The sequence below is a fragment of the Triticum dicoccoides genome, chromosome 2A (assembly GCF_002162155.2).
Source record: "Triticum dicoccoides isolate Atlit2015 ecotype Zavitan chromosome 2A, WEW_v2.0, whole genome shotgun sequence".
Lineage (NCBI taxonomy): Eukaryota > Viridiplantae > Streptophyta > Magnoliopsida > Poales > Poaceae > Triticum > Triticum dicoccoides.
The window spans coordinates 590877287-590892961 of NC_041382.1; the positions used below are offsets into that span (position 1 = coordinate 590877287).

Consider the following 15675-nt stretch of genomic DNA (forward strand, 5'->3'; position numbering starts at 1 on the left):
AGGGACGGCTGGTCCTGGTCGCCTAGGGTTTGTCAAGTCGGGGGAAGAAGGGGCGACTGGTTTCGTTCGTCCACCGTGCGGACAGGAAGCAGGCAGGGATGGCGTGGGCGCTGGGCGATTGGGCCAGTTAGCCGGGCTGCCTGGGCTTGGAAGTGGGCTGCGCCCCAGGCCGAACCAATTATATATAGGCTAAGAAAAATCCCACGCCCCATGCAATGGCCTGGGCTGCCTGGGGCCCAGATCCGCCCATGCCTGCATGTACAAATGAGCACCAGGAGCTACGAACGGCGCAGAGGGACTCACCCGTCGGTGGACCGGGCCTTGAATGTGAACGTGAATCTGTCATTCCGTTCGCTCACACTCATAAATTCCTCAAGTGCTCCAAAAAAAACTTATTTAGACTATGTCTTTATTTATTTTATCATGAAAAAACATGTAAAAGCATGAGAAGTTTGGGAAGGACGTTTGCCTGCTTTCATGGCTCGGATGCGTCGTGCCATTCAGTTGCTCCAGCGGAGCGCTCCGTACAAGGGTGTTTGGTGGCCTTGCCTCCGCTACATGGACGATGATGTCCTTCGGATACGTTCATGACGCGCCCTTTGAAAACGAACTCGACGTGAAACTTAGGCGCGTGTTTGGTGTTGAGTGCACGTTCGGCGCAGACATGACACATCACGCCTCACCCCCCCTGGCCCCAAAATATCGTCCTGAAATGTGGCTAGGGATGCAGCCTCGGACGCCGTTAGGTTCTCGGGCTAGAGACAGGTGTCGCCAACTCAAACGGTGCCCGCCGAGGAATATCGGCCTTCCGTTCGCCGGATGCAAGCAGCGGCCGTCAGTCAGAGCAACTACAATGGGGCGACCTATTTCGTCCGTGACCATTCGTTTGAGTCGGTGCGAACAAAAAAGCTGGTCCGACGCGCCGATTCAAGTCCGCTTTCGTCCGCCTGCTGACCCATTTTCGACCCATTTTTAAACTTGATTTGCGTCGGCGCGGACATAAAATAGACGCGTGCGCACTCGTCCTCTTTCCTCATCGGGCCTGCTGGTCGGTGGCATATTGGATTCACACACTCGCCCGCCTGCTACGTCGCCGACGCCGCCGGTCATTTTTTCAGATTAAAATGGATACATAGATAGTTCTAGCGCGCACATATAAAAGAAAAAGACCACTACTCGTCGCTTTCTGACTCTGACTCGATAATGTTCTCCTCCGACGTTTGAAGGTAGACGTCAGCAAGCTGCTCGTCTTCAAAGTCCCAATTCGAAGTTTCTTGTAGCTTCAGTTTCAATTGAGCTACCTGCTTCCGCGAACGCTTGTCCTCCCGATAGGCGGCTCGCTCCCTCCTCCTCGCGTCCCTCCTCGATCTCAATTGCTTGTAGAACTGGCGCTCGTCGACGATGTCCTGCGGGTAGCCTCCGCGCCACACCACCAAGGCTTTCACGTCCTTCTCTGCGATGGCGAGGCGACGCTGCCGCCTCCAGTGGACACGACGATCCTCGTCGGTGAAAAGCCGCGGGAGAGGCGCCAGATCCTGCGCCCGCTGGCTTGACACGTTGGGAAAATTCATATCCCGACGAGGCCTCAGGAGGCGCCACGCCGCCGCGTCGTGCGCGCGGGCCGCCTCCTCTGCGGTGTCGAAGGTGCCGAGGACGAGACGTTTCTCACGAAACCAGATCTCGACGGAGAAGGCACCGGAGCGGCGCTCGCGGACTCCACGAAAATCCGAAGCGCCCAGGCGGCGGATCGACATGGTGACGCAGAGGCGGAGAGAGTGGGCGGCCGACAGAGTGTGGAGGGAGCGCCTTCTTTATAACAAGCGCCGGCCGCGGCGCGCGCGCGAATCTTTCCGCGCGCCGGAGCGCCAAAATCAGCATGCGCTAAGCCGCTTTCCCCGCGCGAATCTTTCCCGCGCGCTGGAGCGCTAGAATCAGGACGACGGCACGATATTAAACACGTGCGGTCATGAAAATGGGTCGGCCCGTTAGACGCACTGCCGATCCAAAACTAAAAGCGGACGGACGACGGGCGGGTGACCGATCCAAACGAATAAAAAGCGGATAAAAACGTCATCCGTTTGGGTCGGCCCGTTGAAGTTGCTCTCAGACTCCTCGTGAGTTCTGGATGCCGTTCGCTTCCGTGACCAGCCGCGATCGTCCCTTGACGAACGGAACGCATTAGTCCATGGTGAACGTCTGCTAAACCTGCGATGAATAGGTCAGAGTTCCCTAAGCAAACTCTGAACCAAGTTTAATGACCAGACCCGATGAGGTGACCTACCACCTTCCTGTTTGTACTCGTGCCTCGCGTCCGTCCTCTGAACGTAGGCGGCACGGCTTTTCCTGCAAGCCGCTCGATCGATCGTAATACGGGGTTGTTTGGTTCTAGGCCTAGCATTGCCATACTTTGTCACATATTTTTGCCAAGCTTGCCTAAGGTTAGTTCATTAAAATGAAAGCCACAAGTTGGCAAGCCTAAGGAAATCTTGCCACATTTTTTGTGTGTATGTCATGTGGGGTTCAAGTGTGGCTTGCCTAAGGCGTGGCTTGAACCAAACACTCACCTAAGTTAGTCAAACTTGCCTAGCTTTAGGCGTGGCAACATTTGGCAAAGTTAGTCACAAACCAAACAGCCCCTACCTCTCTCTCAGTCTATAAAGCGTGCGCGTGCCTCTAGGTCGTTAATTTGACCAATTTAATACAAATCATATATTATAAAAAATATATTAATATAAACTTCAGATGCTCTATTTTCAAACCGTATAATTTTTGTATTATATAATTTATATTAAGGTGATAAAATTAGCAATCTAGGTATACGCATAAGATTTATAAATTGAAACGGAGGTAGTACTACGAGAGCAGACCAACCAGTCGATTATCACGAACGTACCACAGCAAGCAATTACACCGGTGCGTGATGCGCGACGTGACGTTAGCGTCTCCCCGTTCGTGCATGCACGAGAGCCCGCCCAAACCGCAAACGAAAGAAAGATCTCCCACATCACATTCGGAGTCCTGCTTCACACGCCGCGAGCCCGCAACGTGACAACTGGGAGTGGGAGGGGAGCTCAGCTCAGCGCCACCGCACAATTTCCCAACCTTCAGTTCCCGCGAGATTTCGCCGTCTCCGAGGGCCCCCGCCCCGCCGTCCCCGTCCACCCAAAATCAAATCGAAGCCAAATCAAATTCCCGGTCGCGGCGAGAGGCACTGCTCATCAGTGACCGGCCGTCGCCTAACCGCAGGGCCTCTCTCGTCCACACGAAGCTCCAGCGTGCGCGCCCGTGCACGTCGCAGCAATTTATACGCCGCTCGTTCCTCGCCGTCGCCTCTCCACTCCCATCTCCCATCATTTCTCGACCAGTAGCTGATCGACGCACGCACGTGAAGCCTGAGCTGAGCTGAGCTGAGCCGTAGAGCGAGCGACCAAAGCCAGGAAGCGAAGGCATGAGGATCCAGTGCGACGCGTGCGAGGGCGCGGCGGCGACGGTGGTGTGCTGCGCGGACGAGGCGGCGCTGTGCGCGCGCTGCGACGTGCAGATCCACGCCGCCAACAAGCTGGCCAGCAAGCACCAGCGCCTGCCGCTCGAGGCCGCCCCCGGCCTCCCGCGCTGCGACGTGTGCCAGGACAAGCCGGCCTTCGTCTTCTGCGTGGACGACAGGGCGCTCTTCTGCCGTGACTGCGACGACTCCATCCACGTCCAGGGCACGCTCTCCGCCAACCACCAGCGCTACATCGCCACCGGCATCCACGTCGGCTTCAGCTCCGTCTGCAGCGCCCACGCCGACACCCACCCGCCGCCCTCCAAGCCCAAGGCGCCGCCGACCGCCGCCCCCCCCAGGGCGGCACCGGTCTCCGCCGCAGCGCAGGAGGTGCCGTCCTCGCCGTTCCTGCCGTCGTCTGGCTGGGCCGTCGAGGACCTCCTGCAGTTCTCCGACTACGAGTCCAGCGACAAGGCAAGGAGCTAGGCAACAAACCACGTACCACTGTCTCCCTGCTATCTCCAATGGATACATCTCAACGTGTCTCCATCGGTTTGCTGTTGCAGAAGGGTTCTCCGTCTCCTCTCGGGTTCAAGGAGCTGGAGTGGTTCGCCGACATCGACCTGTTCCACGACGACCAGGCGCCGGCACCAAAGTGGGGCAGAACCGCCGCGGAGGTGCCCGAGCTCTTCGCCTCGCCGCAGCCGGCCAGCAACACCGGCTTCTACAAGGCAGCCGGCGCGCGCCAGAGCAAGAAGGCGAGGGTGGAGATGCCCGACGACGACGACGAGGACTACCTCCTCGTTCCCGATCTTGGATGAGATATCTGAACTGAATATATAGGTCGTACTATGTGTGATGCACTATGTAGTAAACTAATACGCGTGTGTGCATGTATGCAAACGGATTCTGCCATCTTTTTGTGCCGATCGCTTAGTTGCCGTGGAAAATATGAAATTGCAAGGCGATTCGGGGAAATACTTTCAGAAACGAGATGGGTTTATAAGTGTAATATACTGTGGAAAACATGTACTGCTTTTAAGGTTTATACTGTGGAAAATTCAACCACCTGTAAACAAGAGGCGATCATAATGCATAGGGAAGATCACCGTGCACAGCATGCTTGAACTACAGCCAATATAGTACTGTAATCATCGTGCACAGCAGCCTGGGATAATGGCTCTTCTACAACAATGAATGAACAAAAAGGAAATCAACAAGTACTACATAGGATGGCTACTGCTTAACACCAACTGACGAACCACATGTCGCCAAGCAAACAAAATCATGTAAGCACGCACCATAACTTGATTGCGATATTTCAGGTTACTAATTATGCAACATCACAGGAGCTCGCTAGATTGCAGTAAGAAAATGAAGCCGCGAAAATGGTGGATGCTCTTCAGTAAGATTTATGAATCAGCTCAGTGTTTGAGAGTCTGTGACCACTTACCAGTATTTCTCAGTTCTTTTTGGAAGATCCAAGCAAACTGCACATAAATGTTTGGCTAGAAAAGCTCAAGCAAATCGTATACAAATTAATTTGACTGTCACCTTTTCTTCAGCAATGAACTAGCTCTTAGGAATATTTTATCGATCTCATCAAGCTCGGAGATTTTCAGTTCTTTTGCGGGTGAATCTGCCTTGTCAGAGAGTGAAGCAATCTTCCGCAGATGCTCCTCAAAATCATCTGATTCATTATCGACTTTTTCTGGGAGAAACTTATCCAGCCTATCTAGATACAAAGGGCGCTCCTTGCTATCTTCTGCTTGCTCCTCTGAATCTGTCTCAAACATGTCAGAGAGATCCTCGGATTCTGAATATGTGATAGACTCCGAAGTTGAATCATCATCAACCTCAGAATTTTCATCCCCCAACTTCTCAGACCTTTCTACATTTTCTGACAGGAGTTCGGATACAGTTCTGTTGTAAACTGAGCTAGAAGAATCTTTATTCACGGACACACTGTTTGTAGAGTCTGAAATAAAAGCAATGTCTTTCGCCGCACTTTGTCCTATAAGGCCTCCAGCTAACTTCGTCAGGGCGTGCTGATATTCAAGCTCCTGCTCAAGCCTGGGAATGTACCGCCTAAGAGCTCGGAGGCGATCTCTATACTTTGATTTGTCCAGTGCCTGATTAGAAATGCTAGATTTAGAGAAAGCAGGGTACTAACACTAAAAGGTATAACAGGACAGTGTATTAGTTATCCTTTATTCATTCTCATCCTGCATGTCTGTTTATATTGGATCTATTTGATCCTGACTTCCTGACTAGAATACAGAATACCCTTCCTACCAACTGAAAATAATTGGCTGACTATGCCTTTTGTTGTTATGTTCTAAACCTAGGTGATGAATGATAAATTGGTATCTTATTAAGGCTTTTGCATAAATCAGGAGGATCTTACTGAGCTTGTCTTTCTTTGAAATCTTGAAGCCGGTCTTTTGCTAGTTTTTGTGCGTGTTTTTATAACCTCGCTTCACAATTCATACATTGTACATACATTGATATCTTGACCATGATAGCAGAGATAGAACATACCTTCTTTCTAGGAAGTGCAACCTTTGGTGACATTATCTCGGGTGGTGGCTGTGCATAGTTTTTTCCTCTGTACATAATAATTGTATTTCCTTCTTCAATGCTGAGCACAATACCACCACTTAGAACTGCTAACTCTGAGGCAATTTCCTTGACCTCCTCTGGTGTGAATGTCTTCACAATTACCTGTAGGGTTTGGTGCTTTTTCCAGTGCAAATGCATGTTCAAGATCACTCCCTGGTAAATTCCACGTCTTCCAACAGGCACATAATTTTTACTTTTTTGGCCCATCTTGAGGAAGTAGAAGTGTTCTTCAGGTGTAAGAACCTCAGGATCATGTGTGGGTTCTGAAGGATCATTTGGCTCAATTTTCTTCAAAGCTGCAAGAAGTCGTTCTTCCTTCCTTCGAGCCTTTAAGTGAAAAATATATAAGAAAAAGCCAACCGTATAACAATATATTTACAAGAAAATTTTCACAACAGAGTTCATAAAAAGGAAACACGTAGATTCATCGTAATGTGAGAGCAACATCACAAACATAGATTTAAAAATCTAATAAGATAGCCCACCTCAAGGGTGGAAATTCAGCTTGCAGTAATATACCTTACATGACAATACTGACCAGCGGTATTAGAAAACCATGCTACGTCAAGTGAAAGTCAAGCAAACTTCATTCTTTTATGCTTTTTTTTCTGACACGGATCATTCTTTTATGGCTGAAAAAATCTTCATAAAGATACAAGTCTATAACAACTTACTAGCTTCAATTTTTTCAAAATCTTCTCCTCAGCGGTCATTCTCTGAAATTCCCTTTCCTTTTTCCATCTCAAGGATTTCAAAAACCTTGTTACGGCCCTCTTTCCTTTAAGTTTTTTCCTCTTCGCTTTTGGTTTGCCAGAATCATCAACGGATACCATGGCCCCAGTATTTTGTGGACCCGTTGCCGTATCTTGATTTTGACTATTAACAGGTCGACTGGTATGGACAGAACGGCATGTTTGAAGGTTATAACTTCGTGGCCAACTGAAGAACCTGTCGTCTTGGTAAAAAACCTTGTGAAAAGTATAACTACAACAGCATCAGAACTCTGAAATAACAGAATTGTTACATTATTGTACACTCTCTGTTTTTATTTACTCCGCATATTAGATTTATCTAAAGTCAAACTTTATAAAGTTTCATTCGCAAAAAAAGAAACTTTATAAAGTTTCAACAAGTTTGTAGAATACTATATTAACATACACACCACCGAATCAATACCATTGGATTCATAATTGAATATATTTTCACATCATATAGATTTGTTACTGTAAATGTTGTAAAGTTTGACTTCGGTCAAACCTAATATGGGGAGTAAATAAAAATAGAGGGAGTATTTGCCTAGCGAGAACCACACTCAAGAGCTCGACGTGTTCGTCAGCTTGCGTGCACACACAAGTACACTAAACCACAAAAGCAAAAGCATAACATAGATGAAACAGTTCATGCCTTTGGCATTTCATCGAACACCTCAAAGTCACTATTGTTTCGGAGCAAACCTACTGCATCAATAGCACAAGCCTGAAGCCCTGGTGACCAAAACCTCCCGAAAATCGCTCACTAAACCTCATTTACAACTCGGAATAAGAATCAACGGGCAAGAAAGGAATCGACAGATTTGTGTCTTACGGCGGAGGTGGTGCGCTGAGCCTCATTGTTCCGTGGGAAGGCGCCGTCGCATCTACGCTGCCAGACGAGGGGCAAGGGGGCGGAGGTGGTGTACGCTGGAGGCGCCACCTCCTTGTGGCCTGCCGGAGCAAGAGGAGTCGACCGGCCATGCGCGCCCGTAGCACCGTACGGCGAGAGTTCGAGAGAGCCCGTGCGCGCGTGCTTGGGTGGATGGTTCGGGGCCTCTGGGGTAGCGCACGGGCCGGCTCATATGGAGAGCCGGCGTGGCGCGCGCGGTAGCTGAGGTGCTGTGCCGGTACGCATGCGGGCGTGGTGAATGGCGACTCGGCGAGTGGACACTGAGCGTGCGCGAATCCTGCGGGGAGGAAGAACGGGGACGACGCCTCGCTAGCGTGGGCCGCAGAAAGGCGAAACAAAGCGGAGAAACGAAATGCACTGGCCCACTGGACTGGGATGTTGTTGGGGTCCACCCTATATGACGCTTACTGCGACTGCCGACTATATCTCGCTCAACACGAGTCCAAAGATAGTCTCGCATGAAGCTTTTTGTTCCCCACGTATTAATATTTTTTGTTTTTCCTTTTGTTTATTTATTTGTTTCTTAGTTTTGTTCATATTCTTCGGGTTTTTTGGTTTTCTTCGTTTCCGCATGGGTTTTCACGATTTTTTCAGGGCTTTTCATTTTTCTTCGTTCATGAGTTGTTACTTTTGTATATATTTTCATATATTTCAGATTTTTGAAGCGCTTGATTAGAATTTACAAAACTATGTTTAATGACTACGTTTGTCATACACATTGTACAGTTTTTGTATATATCAGTACCATTTTAATACACGATTAAAATGTTGTAAATATATGATTAATACTTTTTATACAATATGAACATTTTACAAAACTTATGTTTTCGCGTTAAAATGTTAAAATATCTGTTCTAGATCTTCACAAACATCGGGAACAATTTTTTTACCAGTTAAATTTTTTTGAATGAGATGATTAATATATTTCCAAATAATTACCTTTGGTGACTAACTTTTTTAATACAGTTTGTACATTACCGACATTTTTTACTTTTCCTTTTCATAGATCGGTTTCCTTTGTTTCTTCCTACTTTTGTTTGGGTCTTTCTTTTTTGCACCGAAAAGAGAGCTTTATTCAGCGAAGTAGCATACGATTACAATCTGCACGAAGGCAGTTGTGCAGAAAATCTGGGCTCTGAACTAGCCAGCTCTCCGTCCCATCTAGTGAACACGCACGTTGCACACACTCATGAGCCGGCATATTTAACTCCCTACTTTTGTTTGGGTCTTTGTTTCTTCCTAGTTTTCATAGGTCGTCTCGTGATTAACCTTTTTTTTATACAAAATCAACATTTTTGAAATATATGATTACGTTTTTATACACAATCAATAATTTCTAAAGTTTATGTTTTTATGTTTAATTTTTTAATACACGTTCTACATTTTGGGTATACATCAAGAATATTTTATACACATTTTTCAGTTAAACATTCTACATTTTTTGTATACACCAGGAACATTTTTATACACGTTTCATATTTTTAAAATAGATTATTAACGTTTTATTCAAATACTTGTCTTTGAAAAGTACCTTTTCACATCCACATTGTATATCTTTCATATATATCAAAAACATTTTTCGAATACTTAATTAACATTTTTCAAATGATTATTAAAAAATACATTATCAACTCTTTTTCATACATATAATATATTTTTATGTACATTTCCCATATACATGGTTTTTTCTCTTTATACACATTAAACATTCCTCATATAACAGTTATATATTTATTTAAGATATTTGAAAGTATAAACAAAATAAGAAGAAAGAAAGGAAAAACGTTAAAAAAGAGGTTGTGGCCTCCACCGAGCTGGGCCGGCCGTGTCTCGCACTGCCCTACCCTCTCACGTCAAGCTTAGGGAGGGGGCGGGGGGGCTCTTCAGCGACCTACCCGCACCTCCTCCCGCAAGACCTATATCTTGTTTATAGCGAGTATAACTCTTGTCTCGCCTGAACGTTTCTGTTTCCTTATCATTTCTGGGCCTGATTTCTTCTGTTTTATTTTTCCTTTTCATAGGTCGGTTTCCTTTGTTTCTTCCTAGTTTTGTTTGGGTCTTTTGTTTTCTTTGCTTTTTTCACCGGTTTCTTCCTTTTTTTCCTCAGTTTTCATTGTTATTTTGTTTTTCCCTTGTTTCCATTCTTCTTCGTTAGTTTTCTTTTTTCTCTTTTTTGGTTTCATTTGTTTCTTCAACGATTTCTCTTGTTTTTAATTTTCTTTCTTTTGATCTTCATTTTCCTTAGTTTTCTTTGTTTCTTTCCTCGGTTGCCATTGATTTTCTTTGGTTTTCTTCGTTTCCCTTTCTTTTTCACCAGCATTACTTGGTTTTCTTTGGGTTTTCTCTCTTTTTATGTGTTTTCTTGTCTTCGTCATTTTTTCTTTGTTTTTGAGAACCTTTTTGCTGGACTTTTGTTTTCTTTTCCTTGTGATGTTTTTATCCTCCTCGGTTTACTATGTACATTTCTCATATATATGTGAAAGATTATTTTTATACATGTTAGATATTTTTTAATACACAATTAACATTTTTTGGAATAGATGATTTTCATATATACATTTAGCGTATATATCAAGAGCATTTTGTATACATGTTTTAATGTCTCTAATAAATGTTTACTTTTTGTACAAGTTCAAATGTTTTTAATACATGTTAATTATTTTTAAATACACTGGTTAACATTTCTTTCAAATACTTGTATGATTTCTTGTTTTCCCATGAACATTTTACATTTTTCATAGAAATCTTAAAAAAATGTGTCTCTTTTTCCAAACACATGATTAACATTTCTAAAATCTTACATATATTTTTCGAAATTCCTGATCATTTTTGAAATTTGGAAAACATTTTTTGAATACTATCAACATTTTTCAGATATAATTGAATTTTTTACTTCTATTTACCATTAACATTTTTTGTATACGTCTGAAATTTATTCTTATACAATTTTGATATTTTCTGGACACAGTATTTACAACTTTCTAAAAATATGTGCTGATATATACTTTTCCATATACATTCTGAAAATTTCTAATAAATAAGGAAGATCTTTTATACACACTTCACATTTTTTGTAAAACGTTTGAAAAACTATTTGTATACATGGTTCACAATTACTTAAATATATGATTTTTTTTCAAATATATGATTTGGTGTCTACCTTTTTCATATATAGTGTACATTAGACGAAAAATAACAATATACATTGTACATTTTTTACATAAATAACATCTTTTTCCACATGCTTAACTTTGTTTCAAATACATGTTTTTGGAAAGTTTAAATACAAGTGCAATTCTTTTTTTAATATATAAATTATAGTTTTTTGAATTACACAAACATTTTTTTTACAATGTATAAACATTTCTCATATACATTTTTTCAAACACATGAATATATTTTATATGTTGCAAACATGTTTTAAAGCTATCTACAGTATTTGGAATTACCCTAACAAAAATTAAGTGTGAACATTTTCCTGTATTTTACCTAAAAGAATAGGGAAACAGAAACGAAAAAAGGGTAAAAACAAAATGAGAAAGAATGCACGGACATGTTACGTCGACCATTTTCGTTGGTCGCTTATAGTCTCCACATTGGTACAGTAGGTCTCACGTGATATAACTTGCTAGGTCCGCCCGTGCTTCGTCAGCAGTAGGCGAGGCGATCGTGCAACTCGCAACAGGCGAGGTATAGATGCGCCCCACGTCGACTATATCTCGCTTCACACGAGTGTTCTTTCTGTTACGCTGAACGATTCTCCTTAACTGTGGCTACTGGCTCAGTCCAAATTTGTTTTTTTTTGTCCTCAGGATTTCAATTGCGTTCGCTGGTTTTTTTTGTTTCATTTACTTCTGTTTTTCTTTACTGTTTTCTTTGGTATTGTGTTTTCTTTGTTTTTCATCATTTTTTTGGTTTTCACGGTTCTTACCGGTTTTCTTTGTTTCTTCATGGTCTTTCTTCAATTCTCCATCATTTTTGCTTCCTTTTTATTTTTATCGTTTTTTTTGTGTTTTTACCTTTTGTTTCTTTGGTTTTGCTTGTTCCTTTCTCATTTTCAATCGCTTTTTTTGTTTCCTCTTGGTTTTCACTGTATTTCTGTACACATGTTTCGGTATATACCTAATGTTTTATTATACATTTTTAATATTTTTGAATACAATATAATTTTTTAATACATGGTCAATAATTTTTTTGTACACATTTAACATTTTTCAAATGCTTGATTGAAAATTTTCAAATATGAGATTAAGATTTTTTTAATAGATGTTCATCATTTTTTCGATATACATTTAACATTTTTCGAGTGTGTGATTAAAAAAATGTAAATACAACTTTAACATTTTTTGGATACATGGTCAACATTTTTCCAATACACATTTAACATTTTTTAAATAACTAATTAACACTTTTCAAATACAAGTCTAACATTTTTCTGATACACTGTCATTTTTTTATACACATTTAAAAATATTCAAATGCCTGATTAACCTTTTGAAATACTTGTTTAATTTTTTAAGTGCTTGATTATCTTTATAAAATAAATGATCATTTTTTGACACACATTGCATATTTTTTGCATAGATGATAAATATTTTCTCTGCACGCATTTAACATTTTTTAAAGGCTTGGTATATTTCTATAATGTTTTACATAAAGTGTTTTTATAATATATTTATTTGTAATATTTGAAATTATAGCATAAGTTTAAGAAAAACTAAAAATGAGGTTGTGGTTCCCCGCTTGCCTGGCCCGGCCAACCTGTCGCTCCCGTTGATGCTAGGAAATTAAGTAAATAGATTTTGGCTTAGCGTCTGTATTGGAGTCCATACCTCCAACGCAAGCAGCGGAGAATAAGCGCTACACGTGTTGAGATGACAACAGGCGAGAGAGCAAAAAAAGGGTTGGTATGGGGGAAAAAAGGGGGCGAAAAAAGGTTGGGCGCTCGATGCGAGATTTTGCCTCGATGCTAACTATTTTCCTAGATTTGGGTGGGAATCGAATGTAACGGATAGGAATTGGATCCTGGTATCTGATCCGAGCGTCCCGTTGTAGATGCGTAAGCGAGACACAGGGGCGCCCCTATTGCGTTAAGTTGTGCAAATGCACAGACAGAAGCGAGGCTTGCGATTAATTGGGTCGACCCATTTCGCATTACACGTATCTTGGTTTTGGAACCTTCTAGAAGGTTCCTAACCTGTTTAGATCTCTCTTATTTCCTTTTTCTGGTTTTACATCCGGTTTTTATTTTATTTTATTTCATTCATTTTCTTTTTCTTTTTCATTTCCTTTTTTATTAATTTTATTTTCATAAGTTGGAAATTTTAGAAAATGTTCAATATTTAAAAATGTGTCCCTTATTTTCAAAAAAATGTTTGGAAATTTGAAAATTTGTTAGTGTTTTATAAAAATATGTTTGAGTTAGTTTTTAAAAGAGAAAATTCCTTATTTGACACTATCTTAAAATCTGATTCCTTATTTGACACTGAAAAAGTTTTTCTTTCTTATTTGACGCTAGTCCTAAATTTTATTCCCTATACGACACTTCCGTCCATTTTGAGCCTAAATGACACCTGAAAAGATGATTTTGCCCCTCTGCGGTATGTGCGTGCGTGCGCGTGTGTGCTATTGCGTGTGTGGGTCACGCGCACATGTGTGCTGCTGCTGCATGTGTGTGTGTGTGTGTGTGTGCATGTGTGCTGCTGCGTCTGTGTTTGCTACTGCGTGTGTACGTGCGCGCGCGTGTGTGTGTGCTGTTACGTGCCTATGTGCTGCCTGTGTGTGTGCTGCTGCGTGCGTGCGTGTGTGTGTGTGCTGCGTGCGTGTGTGTTGCCGCGTGTGTGCGCATGCATGTGTGTTGCTGCATGTGTGTGCGTGTGTGTGTGCACGTGCGCGTGCGTGTTGTTGCGTGTGTGTTGGTGCATGTGTATGTGTTGCTGCGTGTGTGCTTCTGCCCTGGCACTGAAGCTGCGTGTGTGCGCTATTGCCCCCCACACACATACTGTCGTGGTTCTAAGTATGACAGTAGAACGGGGGGTAGGAATGTAGAGGCAAGAACCTAGCTATGAAGGAGTTGTACACGCGAGTTTTACGAGTTCAGGCCCTTCTCGGAGGAAGTAACAGCCCTACGTCTCTGAGCCCGGAGGCGGCCGACTGGATTATGCGCGTATGTGTTACAGGGGGTGCGAACCCTTGTCCCGGAGGAGGGGGGTGGCTTATATAGAGTGCGCCAGGACCCCAGCCAGCCCACGTTACAAAGGGTTCAATGTACATTAAGGCAGGGCGTTACTAGTAAATATAAACGATCTTTAAGGTTATAGAGTGAATGACCGACCGTTGCCATCCTGAGTGACGTTAGGCCTCCTACAGTCCGAGTGGTTTCTTGTATCGTCGAGTGTCTTCAAGATTGTCGAGTGGAACATAGCTTTATGGTCGAGTGGACGATGATTTTTCTTCGACTGCTTCTGGTTCTTTTAGAGGTGTCCTTGGGGAGGGTATCTTGGACAGATCCATGACCCTACCGTAGGTATATAGCTTCATCATTAGCCCCCGAATGGATCAGGGTTTGAGTGAGGAAGGAGTTGAGAATACTTCCGACTCATTCTTCGTGCTATGAGTATATCTTGCTCTGGATCAATGAACTAAGGAGATAACATCAACTTATTTTTCAGTCGCATTGGTCCATTCTTAGTTTTTGTCGAGTGGTAGAGTTCCGAATGATATGTGGAGGATGTTTTCAGTCTGACAAGTTGCTCTGCTCTCTGCGGATTTCGCGGGATTTGAATTTTGGGAAGCGCGCCAGACGGGCGGGGCCGTGGTAATCGGGGCGGATTAGGCAGGTCGCCTCGATCCCCGCACCACCTTTTTCGCCACGTATTGCACGCGCGACTGTTGCGGGATTTTTTTAGATCGTCTGGGCCTACCAGTCAGTCACTCGGGGAATGACCTTATAAAAGGCACCGGACCGGGTCTTTGCACAACGCGCTCCCATTTTCTTCCTTCTTCCTCAGACTTCTCCGCCGCGCTCGCTTCCGCTCTCGGCGTCGCAACCTCGTTCGGACTCGATCCACCGCCATGGGGAAAGAGAAGACGGTGGCGTTGGAGCGCGCGAAGAAGGCGACCGCGAAGGCGAAGGGCAAGAGGACCAGCCGGGGCGGATCGTCGTCAAGATCCGGCCTGCCGCCGGGCTGGATCCAGGGCGACTGGATCCGCTCGACGATCAGCCAGGACGACCTCGACGATTTGGTGGAGGGGGGACTGATCCCCCACAAATCGGCGCGGCTCCCGGGCAACGAGACCGAGCCGCAGCCGCGGGAGGGTGAGTGTGTTCTCCTCGCCACCCATGTCGACCGCGGGTTTTCTTTGCCCCCCATCCTTTCTTTCGTGGCTTTCTGAATTTCTTCGGGGCTCAACTCCACCACTTCACTCCAAACACCATAGTCTATCTGGCTGCTTTTGTGTCGATGTGTGAAAATTTTATGGGTTGTCGACCGCACTGGGGTCTCTTCAAACACATCTTCACATGTCGCTCCCAGTCGGTCAAGAAGGCCAACCCGAGTGACGAGAGGACGCACGTGATCTAGATGTGCGGGGGCCTTGGTATCCAGATGAGGAACAAGAGTATCTTCCCAGCGATGATCCTTCCCGACTCGGTCCGGGGCTGGCAGTCGACTTGGTTTTACTGTAAGGACCAGCCGACCCCGGGCCAGTCGACTGGACTTCCTCCCTTTTACCTAGCTCAAGTGGAGAAGCCCTCCTCCTCGAGGGTGGTCCCAGAAGAGAAGGCGCAGGTCAAGGTGTTGGTCGAGCGGGTCGTCCAACTTGTCCGTGACGGGGTGACTAGGATGGACCTGCTGGAGGTCTTTCTCAGTCGACGCATCCAACCGCTTCAGGCCCGTGACCATCCG

At 44.5% G+C, this 15675-nt stretch overlaps 2 protein-coding genes across 4 annotated transcripts; one reads left to right on the plus strand and one right to left on the minus strand.

Annotated features, from left to right (window-relative positions):
- The first annotated feature begins 3291 nt into the window (after window positions 1-3291).
- LOC119355570 (B-box zinc finger protein 24-like) lies at window positions 3292-4552 on the plus strand. The gene is made up of 2 exons (XM_037622392.1): window positions 3292-3958; window positions 4051-4552. The coding sequence occupies exons 1-2, from the start codon at window positions 3449-3451 to the stop codon at window positions 4303-4305; spliced, it is 765 nt and encodes a 254-aa protein (XP_037478289.1). The 5' UTR covers window positions 3292-3448; the 3' UTR covers window positions 4306-4552.
- A 321-nt stretch (window positions 4553-4873) lies between these two features.
- On the minus strand, window positions 4874-8057 carry LOC119355569 (uncharacterized CRM domain-containing protein At3g25440, chloroplastic-like). Of its 3 annotated transcripts, none has more exons than XM_037622390.1 (4): window positions 7691-8057; window positions 6781-7054; window positions 6026-6433; window positions 4874-5616 (listed from the first exon to the last, which is right to left on the minus strand). In XM_037622390.1, the coding sequence occupies exons 1-4, from the start codon at window positions 7837-7839 to the stop codon at window positions 5035-5037; spliced, it is 1413 nt and encodes a 470-aa protein (XP_037478287.1). In that variant the 5' UTR covers window positions 7840-8057; the 3' UTR covers window positions 4874-5034. The 3 variants fall into 3 exon arrangements, with proteins under 3 accessions (XP_037478287.1, XP_037478286.1, XP_037478288.1); XM_037622389.1 differs by having other exon boundaries at window positions 6781-7090; XM_037622391.1 differs by having other exon boundaries at window positions 6781-7074; window positions 7691-7933.
- Between the last annotated feature and the right edge of the window lie 7618 nt (window positions 8058-15675).

Excerpts from the sequence above, each read along its gene's own strand:
- LOC119355569 (XM_037622389.1), bottom strand. The coding sequence starts at position 7,839 with ATGGCCGGTCGACTCCTCTTGCTCCGGCAGGCCACAAGGAGGTGGCGC. Across the intron at positions 7,091-7,690 it reads CTCAGCGCACCACCTCCGCC|TTATACTTTTCACAAGGTTT; the intron begins GTAAGACACAAA and ends ATGCTGTTGTAG. Across the intron at positions 5,617-6,025 it reads TTGCACTTCCTAGAAAGAAG|GCACTGGACAAATCAAAGTA; the intron begins GTATGTTCTATC and ends ATTTCTAATCAG.
- LOC119355570 (XM_037622392.1), top strand. The coding sequence starts at position 3,449 with ATGAGGATCCAGTGCGACGCGTGCGAGGGCGCGGCGGCGACGGTGGTG. Across the intron at positions 3,959-4,050 it reads ACTACGAGTCCAGCGACAAG|AAGGGTTCTCCGTCTCCTCT; the intron begins GCAAGGAGCTAG and ends TTGCTGTTGCAG.